The sequence below is a fragment of the Anguilla anguilla genome, chromosome 12 (genome assembly GCF_013347855.1).
Source record: "Anguilla anguilla isolate fAngAng1 chromosome 12, fAngAng1.pri, whole genome shotgun sequence".
NCBI lineage: Eukaryota > Metazoa > Chordata > Actinopteri > Anguilliformes > Anguillidae > Anguilla > Anguilla anguilla.
Window position 1 is genome coordinate 42,648,125 of NC_049212.1, and position 12,691 is coordinate 42,660,815.

At 48.6% G+C, this 12,691-nt stretch overlaps 1 protein-coding gene across 1 annotated transcript in view; it reads right to left on the bottom strand.

The window, feature by feature from the left end:
- schip1 (schwannomin interacting protein 1) overlaps window positions 1–12,691 on the bottom strand; it is a 239,212-nt gene that overhangs the window by 159,898 nt on the left and 66,623 nt on the right. Inside the window, exon 8 of the mRNA XM_035386429.1 lies at window positions 11,505–11,658. Coding sequence (XP_035242320.1) covers window positions 11,505–11,658 — 154 coding nt within the window. The remainder of the gene's footprint in view (window positions 1–11,504; window positions 11,659–12,691) is intronic.

The following is a 12,691-nucleotide window of genomic DNA, read 5'->3' on the forward strand; positions in this document are numbered from 1 at the left end:
CCTGTACTTCCTCCTCCTCACCACAGCTCATTAGCCTCCCTCCTGTCAATCTGCGATGGAAAAGCAGTCTTTATTCTTCACTGCAAACTGCGTTTGTATCAGGTACACAGTACGCCAGGGATCACCACGGTTACGCTGTCGGGTACACAGTGCACCAGGGATCACCACAGTTACACTGTCGGGTACACAGTGCACCTGGGATCACCACGGTTACGCTATCGGGTACACAGTGCACCAGGGATCACCACGGTTACGCTGTCGGGTACACAGTGCATCAGGGATCACCACGGTTACGCTGTCGGGTACACAGTGCACCAGGGATCACCACGGTTACGCTGTCGGGTACACAGTGCACCAGGGATCACCATGGTTACGCTGTCGGGTACACAGTACGCCAGGGATCACCACGGTTACGCTGTCGGGTACACAGTACGCCAGGGATCGCCCTGGTTACGCTGTCAGGTACACAGTACGCCAGGGATCGCCCTGGTTATGCTGTCGGGTACACAGTACGCCAGGGATCGCCCTGGTTACGCTGTCGGGTACACAGTACGCCAGGGATCGCCCTGGTTACGCTAAGAGTAATGGAGCTGTCGATGGAACAAGCCTCTCGCTCTCCTGCTGGCTGGAAACCCAGTTTGCACGTGGAAACTGCACAGATCTGAATAAATGAGAGAGTCTGGAGCACTCAGGGCAGACGGTTTAGCACAAGCCATACATCTTGTTGAACTTGAGCATGACGTAGATGAAATATTCTGCAGCTGGTTGTGCTGAGGTAATAAAGTTTTCTCTCCTTGAAGAAGCTTACGGCAGATATTATGCATTCCGGAAAGGTCTCTGCACTGTAAAAGCGCATTATTGAATTTGTAAAAGATTTTAAAACATATGCAAATGAGGAGGGTGGTATTGGACTATATTAGATGCAGTGATTTATGTTCTGTGACTGGAATACATTAACTATATTACAGAGAGCACATTTCCATGGCGTATGTTTATACATTCAGAGCAGCAATTGTACACTGCATGAAAATGACAAGATGAAATATTTATCTGTGCACAAAACCAAAATAACAACTGTATCAGGAAGACAATGAATTAATAAAGCCACTGCACATCAGATCACCAGGAGATTTAATAGAAGCATGTCCAGCAAAGCAATTTATATCCCTGATCTTTCATACATCTGACCTCCAACAAAAACCACTGAAGCACATTTTTCATTTAAGCTAAACAGCTGCAAATACACTTCAAATGACCCCTTATCCACAGACAGCCAATGTGTGGAGTCTGAGGTGGACTGTGCAGTTGATCTTCCTCTCTTCTAAGACTTCAGTACAAACTGCAGGGGGAGCAGGGTGTTACAGAGAGAGTACTCCCAGCATGCTCTGCAGGAGAACATACTCATTAACTCCCCACGTAATGCAAACAGACACACTTACTCTTACACACACACACATACACACACACACACACTCTTACTCACACACACACACACACACACACCATCACACACATAACCGCACCCACACACACTCTTACTCTTACACACACATACCCGCACCAACACACACTCTTACTCTTACACACACATACCCACACCAACACACACACATACCCACACCATCACACACACATACCCACACCCACATATACACATACCCACACACACATACCCACACCAACCCACACCATCACACACCCATACCCACACCAACACACACACACACACACACATACACACATCCTCCCGCCCACACCCACACACAAGCACACATCCTCCCACACACACACACCATCAACACCATCACTTATAGTATCCTCCTACAGAGAGGGCAGTAAAGATCCACAACATGAGAGGTGTGATATATACACATATAAAACTCACAGACTACAGGTGTGATATATACACATATAAAACTCACAGACTACAGGTGTGATATATACACATATAAAACTCACAGACTACAGGTGTGATATATACACATATAAAACTCACAGACTACAGGTGTTATATATACGCATATAAAACTCACAGACGACAGGTGTGATTTATACACATATAAAACTCACAGACTACAGGTGTGATATATACACATATAAAACTCACAGACTAGAGGTGTGATATATATGCTATATAAAACTCAGATTACAGGTATGATATATATGCTATATAAAACTCACAGACTACAGGTGTGATATATACACACAACACTCACAGACGACAGGTGTGATATATACACATATAAAACTCACAGAGTACAGGTGTGATATATACACATATAACACTCACAGACTACAGGTGTGATATATATGCTATATAAAACGCACAGACGATAGGTGTGATATATATGCTATATAAAACTCAGACTACAGGTGTGATATATATGCTATATAAAACTCACAGACTATAGGTGTGATATATATGCTATATAAAACTCACAGACTACAGGTGTGATATATATGCTATATAAAACTCACAGACTACAGGTGTGATATATATGCTGTATAAAACTCACAGACTATAGGTGTGATATATATGCTATATAAAACTCACAGACTACAGGTGTGATATATATGCTATATAAAACTCACAGACTACAGGTGTGATATATATGCTATATAAAACTCACAGACTACAGGTGTGACATATATGCTATATAAAACGCACAGACGATAGGTGTGATATATTTGACATATAAAAGCACATCTACCCTGCCCTCAAATTCAGCTCACGCACAATATTAATCTGTAAAGTAACACCCATGCAGCAGGTCCTACATATATCCAAATCGCCATGACAACAAAAGGAAAGGGAATGACGGAGGAAGAAGAGAGAGAAAGAAGAGAGGGATGCTCTTATAATCTGTGAAATGGAAAGCCTTCAAAAAGGCATCAGCTGTTCTTTCTGTCCTGTGAGTCAGAGAGAAGAGCTGTCCATCAGAGAGAAGAACTGTCCATCAGGAGACGAGCTGTCCGTCAGAGAGAAGAGCTGTCAGTCAGAGAGAAGAGCTGACCTAGCATGTACAGAAGAAGCAGGATTCACTCATAGCAAAGCGTCTCATCAAATCTCCTTCCAAGTCAGCAGCTGGTGGGGCTGCAGAGGTGTTTTACTCTGCACTTAGAACAAGGTTTCTTCTGCAATTTGCAAGAAACAAAACGTTAAGCTTTCATAGCTTTGTAATAGAATATAACACATTTTTCCTTGTTGAAAATCACACTTCAGAGCCTTTTACAGTCGAATGCGTTCATCAGGGTCAAAGGTTAAAGGCACATGTGTCAGCTCTTTCTCTGCACTCTGTTTGCTTTAGCAGGTCTGCTTTCCTCTCTGGGACTGCAGAGATTCAGCAGCATCCCTCAGCTGCTGCCCCTGCTTTGTAATACAGAAATAAAATCAAGCGCAACCGGCACGATTCACCCAATCCTTCCATTCATCACAGATCACTTCATTTCAACCCCAGCCAGCATTCTCCAGAGGCCGGGATGAGATCTGTCTGATATGTGGATCTCATCTCTCTTCTGTGGAAATGCAATAAACTTTAAAAACAAAACTAAAGAAGCACACAGCTCCCTGCACAGTCCATATTCAGAGGAAAAGTAGACATGCTTCAAATGAAAGCACAGCACAGGTTAGCAGCACAGTTTGACTGTGCTTCATATTAAAGCACAGCGAGCTTTAGCAGCACAGTGCTGCTTCAAGTGAACGGCCTCCCTCTGAATTTTACATCAGCAGTGTCATAAATTCAGGCCATTTTCAAATCCCGTCCATATCCCTTTAATTTATCCTCTCTGCTAGATTTCAGCACAGGAAAAATCTGATATCACACACCGACACACACAGGCCAGCCAGCTGGGATGCTTTAATGGACAAGGGTCTCTCTCCCTCTCACTCTCTCTCTCCGTCTCCCTCTCACGCAGTCAGAGAGAGAAAGAGAGAGAGAAGGACAGATAGAGGGTGAGTGGTGAGAGGCAGTGCACACTGATTAGTAATAAAGAGCTATCCTCCCACTTTTTTCCGGGATTTCATTTGGAGATTCAGGTACAGCCATGTAAAGCTGTGTAAAGTAGCTTCGCTCATACAGCACAGCTGCAGCAGGTTTAGCGGTTTGGCTCATACAGCACAGCACAGCTGTAGCAGGTTTAGTGGTTTGGCTCACACAGCACAGCACAGCACAGCTGTAGCAGGTTTAGTGGTTTGGCTCACACAGCACAGCTGTAGCAGGTTTAGTGGTTTGGCTCACACAGCACAGCACAGCACAGCTGTAGCAGGTTTAGTGGTTTGGCTCACACAGCACAGCACAGCTGTAGCAGGTTTAGTGGTTTGGCTCACACAGCACAGCACAGCACAGCTGTAGCAGGTTTAGTGGTTTGGCTCACACAGCACAGCACAGCTGCAGCAGGTTTAGCGGTTTGGCTCATACAGCACAGCTGTAGCAGGTTTAGTGGTTTGGCTCATACAGCACAGCTGCAGCAGGTTTAGTGGTTTGGCTCATACAGCACAGCACAGCTGTAGCAAGTTTAGTGGTTTGGCTCATACAGCACAGCTGCAGCAGGTTTAGCGGTTTGGCTCATACAGCACAGCACAGCTGTAGCAGGTTTAGCGGTTTGGCTCACACAGCACAGCACAGCTGTAGCAGGTTTAGTGGTTTGGCTCACACAGCACAGCACAGCTGTAGCAGGTTTAGCGGTTTGGCTCATACAGCACAGCTGCAGCAGGTTTAGTGGTTTGGCTCATACAGCACAGCTGCAGCAGGTTTAGCGGTTTGGGTCATACAGCACAGCTGCAGCAGGTTTAGCGGTTTGGCTCACACAGCACAGCACAGCTGTAGCAGGTTTAGCGGTTTGGCTCATACAGCACAGCTGCAGCAGGTTTAGTGGTTTGGCTCATACAGCACAGCTGCAGCAGGTTTAGCGGTTAACAGCAGGAGACACAGCCTAGCCCATCCCAGAGTAAAGCACCAGCGCAGAGGCTGTGAGCACAGAACCAGCGCAGAGGCTGTGAGCACAGAACCAGCGCATCAGTCTCCTGGCCTCTCACACACAACAGGCCATCCGTCATTAACGGCAACACCACAGTGACGCCGTGGCGACGGGATAGCGGCCGGGTCCGGTGGCGGTGTGATGAGGCATGCAGGCGCTGCTGCTCATCACCATATCCCTGTCCAATCAGCCGCCGGAGAAACGCTGTCCTCATCAGACTCTAATGATCAATTACCGCCCTTCCCCCGCTGCGTGGGATCATTAGGGGGCGGGAGAGGGTACCTACCCCCAACCCGGGGGCACGGGGGGAACCATGACATCACCGAAACACCGGCAGCCCTTCATCCGGCAGTCTGACACAATGGCGGGCGTAAATATTTAACGAGAGAGAAAGAGAGAGTGGTGAAAGAAGAGCGCTGGAGGGATTGAGCAGGCTCCCTCCTCTCGGAGGAAGGCAGGCGGAGGAGGGCGGGGTTTCCAGCCGCCGGACGTTACTCTTCCCGCCGCTCGCAGTTTTAATTAGCGCCGACTAGATAATGGACAATTATCTCAATAAGACTGAGCGCATCTGCACCCGGGTGCCTTATCACAGCCACTGAGCGAGAGGCCTGACAGCCAGGGACGGCGCTGCAGCGCGGCAGAACACTGACCCCCGGTGGCGGAGAGAGAGAATGGCACGGGTTAAAAACGGTGATGCTTCCGTATGGGGGGGATGGAGCAGGCTGCAGCGTCGGTTAGACAGGGCGGATCAGACACAGAAAGCACAGCCACCCCTCTTCTCTCTGTACAGCAGGTGTGAGGAACAGAGATCACCTACGCCAGGGCTCTTCACACACAGGTCATGCCTGACTGTATACATCAAACCCGCAGCGATCGGCCACGTCTGAATCCACCCTCAGTTAAACTATTTATGAGCTGGGAATCACATTGCAGTCTGTGTTTTACAGTATGTTTCAATTTTCAGGAACACTGCAGGGTTTTTTCCCAGCGCTGTAACTGGACTAGCAGTGGCTCAGTTTAACAGCACAGAGCATTCCCCTTTTACATAGCACAGAGCACGTCTGCCTGTGAAACAGCACAGAGCACTTCAGCCTGCGAAACAGCACAGAGCACTTCAGCCTGCGAAACAGCACAGAGCACTTCAGCCTGCGAAACAGTACAGAGCATTTCAGCTTGTGAAACAGCACAGAACACTTCTGCCTGTTAAACAGCACAGAGCACTTCCCTGTTAAACAGCACAGAGCACTTCAGCCTGTGAAACAGCACAGAACACTTCCCCCGTTAAACAGCACAGAGCACTTCAGCCTGTTAAACAGCACAGAGCACTTCTGCCTGTGAAACAGCACAGAGCACTTCTGCCTGTTAAACAGCACAGAGCACTTCCCCTGTTAAACAGCACAGAGCACTTCAGCCTGTTAAACAGCACAGAGCACTTCTGCCTGTGAAACAGCACAGAGCACTTCTGCCTGTGAAACAGCACAGAGCACTTCTGCCTGTGAAACAGCACAGAGCACTTCTGCCTGTGAAACAGCACAGAGCACTTCTGCCTGTTAAACAGCACAGAGCACTTCCCCCGTTAAACAGCACAGAGCACTTCTGCCTGTTAAACAGCACAGAGCACTTCCCCGTTAAACAGCACAGAGCACTTCTGCCTGTTAAACAGCACAGAGCACTTCAGCCTGTTAAACAGCACAGAGCACTTCCCCCGTTAAACAGCACAGAGCACTTCAGCCTGTTAAACAGCACAGAACACTTCCCCCGTTAAACAGCACAGAGCACTTCAGCCTGTTAAACAGCACAGATAACAGGAACGTATTAAACCTTTTGAAGTAAGATCAGTTGCCTGAGCTTAAGCAGTCTGCAGGTTTTGTCTTTTTAAATGAGAAACAAGCAGTATATATTTGTTGAGTATTGAGGACAATATGCATTTATTCACACACCATGACCAACAATTATAACGTTTCCATTAAAACAATGCTGAGAGGGAAAATGAGGAGCTAATCGTTTTGTTCAAACATATCAGATATGTTAGTGCAGTCAGTAGAACAGAACAACTGCTGCCTGAGTTACACACGCCAAGCAGCTATGCATTGTGGGAACTGGACGTTCATTAGCATAGCGCCATCACTTATCAACATACATTAACATACAATTAAATCCTCTCTCTGTGAAGCGTGTCGATGTTAGAGAGAGGGGGGGGGGGGGGGAGAGGGAGAGAGAGAGAGAGGGGGGGGGGGGGGGGGGGGAGGGTGCGAAGCAAACTTCAGAGACATATTTATACAATAGTAGCCGAATCTGCCACTTCCTATAATATCAGTGACAGGTTGTTTTATAATACCGAAGCCATTTTGTAAATACATTGTATATTGTGTATAAGATCATGAATAAGTCCAGCATTGCTCCCTTGGCTGATTCCAGCGGTGCCTAATTGCTCTGTTGCAGGTTTCCCTTCAGAGCAGACCGCAGCAGACACTGTGAGCAGTGAGCTCTGTACCCACACACAGGCTCACTGTGATCCTGTAGCACCTGTGGGTACCTGAGCCGGGCTCCCAGCAGGTTAAATATCTGATCTGAGCAGATTTCAGCACCAAGGCCACTTTTTATTTGGACAGGAGCCTCTGCTTGGCAGCTCCAAACACCCTGAGCAGTAAACACACATCACAGAAGCTCCGCACTGATGTCATCTCATCAGCGGTTCCTTAGCTACACAGTTACTCTGCGAGTTCCAGGCTGAACATTATTATGATACAGTGTCTCCCTCTAGTGGCCAGTGCATGCACATGCACTAGTGTAACAGCGAAGCCTCCTCTCTGCTGAAAGACCAATGCTGCAGTGAATGAGGACACTTCAGAATTATGTGCTCAATATAATAACTGTATAATATTTAAAATTATGCCTACTTTGCACGGGAAGCACTGTTGCACACTTCAAACATTAAAGCATAAGATTACGAATCAATAAATAAGAACTGAATTGTATTGATTTTCATTAAGCAATTAGTATAATGACCAGTATAAAATTAATCTGCCAAGACTACTGATCAATTGTTTGTTGTGAGCAGATGTTCTGGGACAATTCCTCAATGGTCAAAATATCCCCGCAGCAAGCAGTCACATGATCTACTACTTTTTTTTTTTTTTTTTTTTTTTTTTTAAACATGGTTCCTAACTCATAAGCCTGAGGCTGGGCCGATTTTATTGATTAGTTTTGTCTTAATGAAAATAATAAATTTTGGCATGTGAATAATTTTAGTGTTCTGCATTAATTAAAAAAATGGGGGTGGATTTATTCTGTAATAAAAGCAACAAATGGGAGGTGGTTAAGAGTGACATTACGCAAGGAAGGCCCTCACTGCGCAGGGGCTCAGCTCTACAGCGCCCATCACCCAATCAGCTTCTGGGATTCAGCTCTACAGCTCCCATCACCCAATCAGCTTCTGGGATTCAGCTCTACAGCTCCCATCACCCAATCAGCTTCTGGGATTCAGCTCTACAGCTCCCATCACCCAATCAGCTTCTGGGATTCAGCTCTACAGCTCCCATCACCCAATCAGCTTCTGGGATTCAGATCTACAGCTCCCATCACCCAATCAGCTTCTGGGATTCCGATCTACAGCTCCCATCACCCAATCAGTTTCTGGGCCTCAGATCTGTGGCTCCAATCATCCAATGGCCTTCTGGGATTCAGACATTGGTGGGTCTGTGTCTCTACTGGGCATGGGTAAACCCTTTAGATAACACTGTTACGGTTATTTGACATTAGGCATTTTGCAGAGTACACAGGTATAAGCCTTGGTGAAATGAGGGACCCCTCACTGCCCTGAATTCAAACATGTTTGGTTATTTTACTCCAGAATTTACAGACGGGCATGAGCTCCAAGCCCAGAGCACTGCCCCGCACAGCAGCAGTAATGGATGTGAGCTGGCAGGACCATCACGGGGAAATTTACGAGATTATAACCCTGAGACACAGCAGCCCAGGGAGGGAGATAAACAGTCTGCCACAGACTTACCTCTGCACCTGTCCAGCTCCAGCTCTCCTGGGCTGCGGCAAAATCTCCAGCTCCAGCTCTCCTGGGCTGCGGCAAAATCTCCAGCTCCAGCTCTCCAGGGCTGCGGCAAAATCTCCAGCTCAACCTCTCTGGAACTGCGGCAAAATCTCCAGCTCAACCTCTCTGGAACTGCGGCAAAATCTCCAGCTCAACCTCTCTGGAACTGCGGCAAAATCTCCAGCTCAACCTCTCTGGAACTGCGGCAAAATCTCCTGCCCTTAAACTCCACTCTCAAACTTCACTCGGGAAAACCCAAGACTCCACCAATCAAACACGAGTATGTGAGGGCATCAGCAGAGCAGATTGGATCGGGGTCTTTGGCTGGGCACACCGTTATCCGATTGGACGGTTCCGATTCAGGCGCATCCAATCAGAGAAATATACAGGTAATTATGCTTGCAGTGCAGGAATCTTATCACAGGCTGGGGGGCTTTGCTGAACTCAGGTTCTCTCATGAATGGGGCTTCTGCTTATCAGGCATACAAGCGCTCAAGACTGAACACAGCTGGGGAGATTCTGTCAGACATTTGCCTGGTGCCTGCCCACTCCTGGACAGCAGAGGAACTGCATTCTCCCCACCCAGGAGCCATGAGTACTGAGACCCATTATTTAGGGACGGGACCCAGGTCAATCCCCTTTTTAACCTTCAGAAAGGCACCATGCTGTCCGGAGCTCAATGGTGCATTAGCGCGGCTGTGATTTCTAATCAACTGGCCTTTGGCTGGGATGGCCCTTATTGCTTACAATGCTAAAATCAACACAGGCTATTCAAAGACAATCCCATCCTATAATCACACGTTTACATTTCCTCTGAACTCACGCAGTATGCAAGGCCAGCAGATGGAGATATTAAGAGCTAATGAACAGCTAAAGAGGCTTTACATACAGTAGCTCTCACACTGTCACACAGTAACAGTTACACACAGTAATCCTTACACAGAGTAAACCTTACACACAGTAACTCTTACGCATAGTAACTCTCACACAGAGTAATCCTTAAACACAGTAATCGTGATGCTCAGAACCACAGTCGATACCCAGATTGAGTATTTTCCCTGTTTTTCTGCCATTAGAAAGTAATTGGAGTTGTTATGAGAAACCACTGAGGCGTTCATAACGCATTTCTCCCCGTGAGCAGAGCCATCTTTCATGAGCTCAGGGGCAGCGCCTCTGTCCCAGGAGCTGTCCCAGGAGGGTCTGGAGCGCTGGGGCACTGTCTGACAGCAGAGCTCCAGTTTAAACAAGCTCAGCACAGCTGAGGCAGAGCTCTCACAGCACAGAGCTCTGCACAGCTCTCATAACACAGAGCTCTGCACAGCTCTCACAGCACAGAGTACTGCACAGCTCTCATAGCACAGAGCTCTGCACAGCTCTCATAGCACAGAGTACTGCACAGCTCTCATAGCACAGAGCTCTGCACAGCTCTAATAGCACAGGGTGCAGCACAGCTCTCATAGCACAGAGCTCTGCACAGCTCTAATAGCACAGAGTACTGCACAGCTCTCATAGCACAGAGCTCTGCACAGCTCTATTAGCACAGGGTGCAGCACAGCTCTCACAGCACAGAGCTTTGCACAGCTCTGACAGTACAGAGTACAGCACAGCTCTCATAGCACAGAGCTCTGCACAGCTCTATTAGCACAGAGTACTGCACGGTTCCCATGCTGCATTCAAACGTTTCCACATTGCAGAAAATCTAAGATCCGCGACTCAAACAGGGTCATTTTCAGAACAGGGTCATTTGCATTGCACAGCCATTACAGCCATACCTGGGCACTCAAATGCCACTTCCTTCTGTTATGTTCGCTTAACCAAAGTGCTCTCCATAGCAACAGAGTACACAGAGGTTTCCAGCAGTAAATTTGCATTCTTACATTTCTTAACATGTGCATGACCCCATGAGTACAAGACCCCTCAGACCCCAGAATGCCCCCCCCCCCCGCCCCCCAGATGGCCAGCGGTCAGTCGCACCGTCTGAGGGACCCAACACTTCAGAGCAAATCCACAGCCTGCTGTTCTGACAGCTGTGAAAGAATACATTTCCCATCATGCTTTTCAGTGTGGAGGCCTATCACGCAAGATTCCAGTCTCACGGCTGCTCACCACCACAGCTGTGAAACCCCACCGCTGCCCAGGCAAAGACTCTGTGTAATAATGCACAACAGCCAGAGGGGGAGCTGTTTTGCTTTCCTTCTTAGGTCACTTATAACTCGACATGTGACAGCTTGGAACCCGGAAACAACCGCAGAATGGAACCAGGTAGACCAGCAGGTAAACGCAGGTGAACGCAGGGGAAACATGGCTCAGAGGCCTCGTTAAGCAGAACCAGGTAGACCAGCAGGGAAACGCAGGTGAACAGCAGGTCTGAGCAGGTGAACAGCAGGGAAACGCAGGTGAACAGCAGGTCTGAGCAGGTAACACAGCTGGTACAGAGCAGTATCAGGCACAGCAGGAGTAAAGCAGGTGGGGGACTCACAGGTGTGCTCCCGTCCGACAGCGTGGTCATGCTGATGGAGGTGCTCATCTTCCCGGAGGAGGACAGGGACGGGGGGGAGGGGCTGCGCTTGTCCAGGCAGCCGTTCGGCAGGACGTCCTGCCGCTGGATGAAGTCTCGCCAGGCTCGCTGGATACTGTCCCAAACAGAGAGGGGGTTAGGGTTAGGGGGGTACACACACACACACACCAGGCTCGCTGGATACTGTCCCAAACAGAGAGAGGGTTAGGGTTAGGGGGGTACACACACACACACACCAGGCTCGCTGGATACTGTCCCAAACAGAGAGAGGGTTAGGGTTAGGGGGTACACACACGCACCCCAGGCTCGCTGGATACTGTCCCAAACAGAGAGGGGGTTAGGGTTAGGGGGTACACACACACACACACACACCAGGCTCGCTGGATACTGTCCCAAACAGAGAGGGGGTTAGGGTTAGGGGGTACACACACACACACACACACCAGGCTCGCTGGATACTGTCCCAAACAGAGAGAGGGTTAGGGTTAGGGGGTACACACACGCACCCCAGGCTCGCTGGATACTGTCCCAAACAGAGAGGGGGTTAGGGTTAGGGGGTACACACACACACACACACACACACCAGGCTCGCTGGATACTGTCCCAAACAGAGAGGGGGTTAGGGTTAGGGGGTACACACACACACACACACACCAGGCTCGCTGGATACTGTCCCAAACAGAGAGTGGGTTAGGGTTAGGGGGTACACACACACACACACACACCAGGCTCGCTGGATACTGTCCCAAACAGAGAGGGGGTTAGGGTTAGGGGGTACACACACACACACACACACCAGGCTCGCTGGATACTGTCCCAAACAGAGAGGGGGTTAGGGTTAGGGGGTACACACACACACACACACACACCAGGCTCGCTGGATACTGTCCCAAACAGAGAGGGGGTTAGGGTTAGGGGGTACACACACACACACACACACCAGGCTCGCTGGATACTGTCCCAAACAGAGAGGGGGTTAGGGGGTACACACACGCACCCCAGGCCTGCTGGATACTGACCCAAACAGAGAGGGGGTTCTGAACACACACTCTCAGTACATACACTTACAACACTTACACGCACGCAAGCGCACACACACACACACTTACAATAAAACACACACACTCTCAGCACATACACAACACACA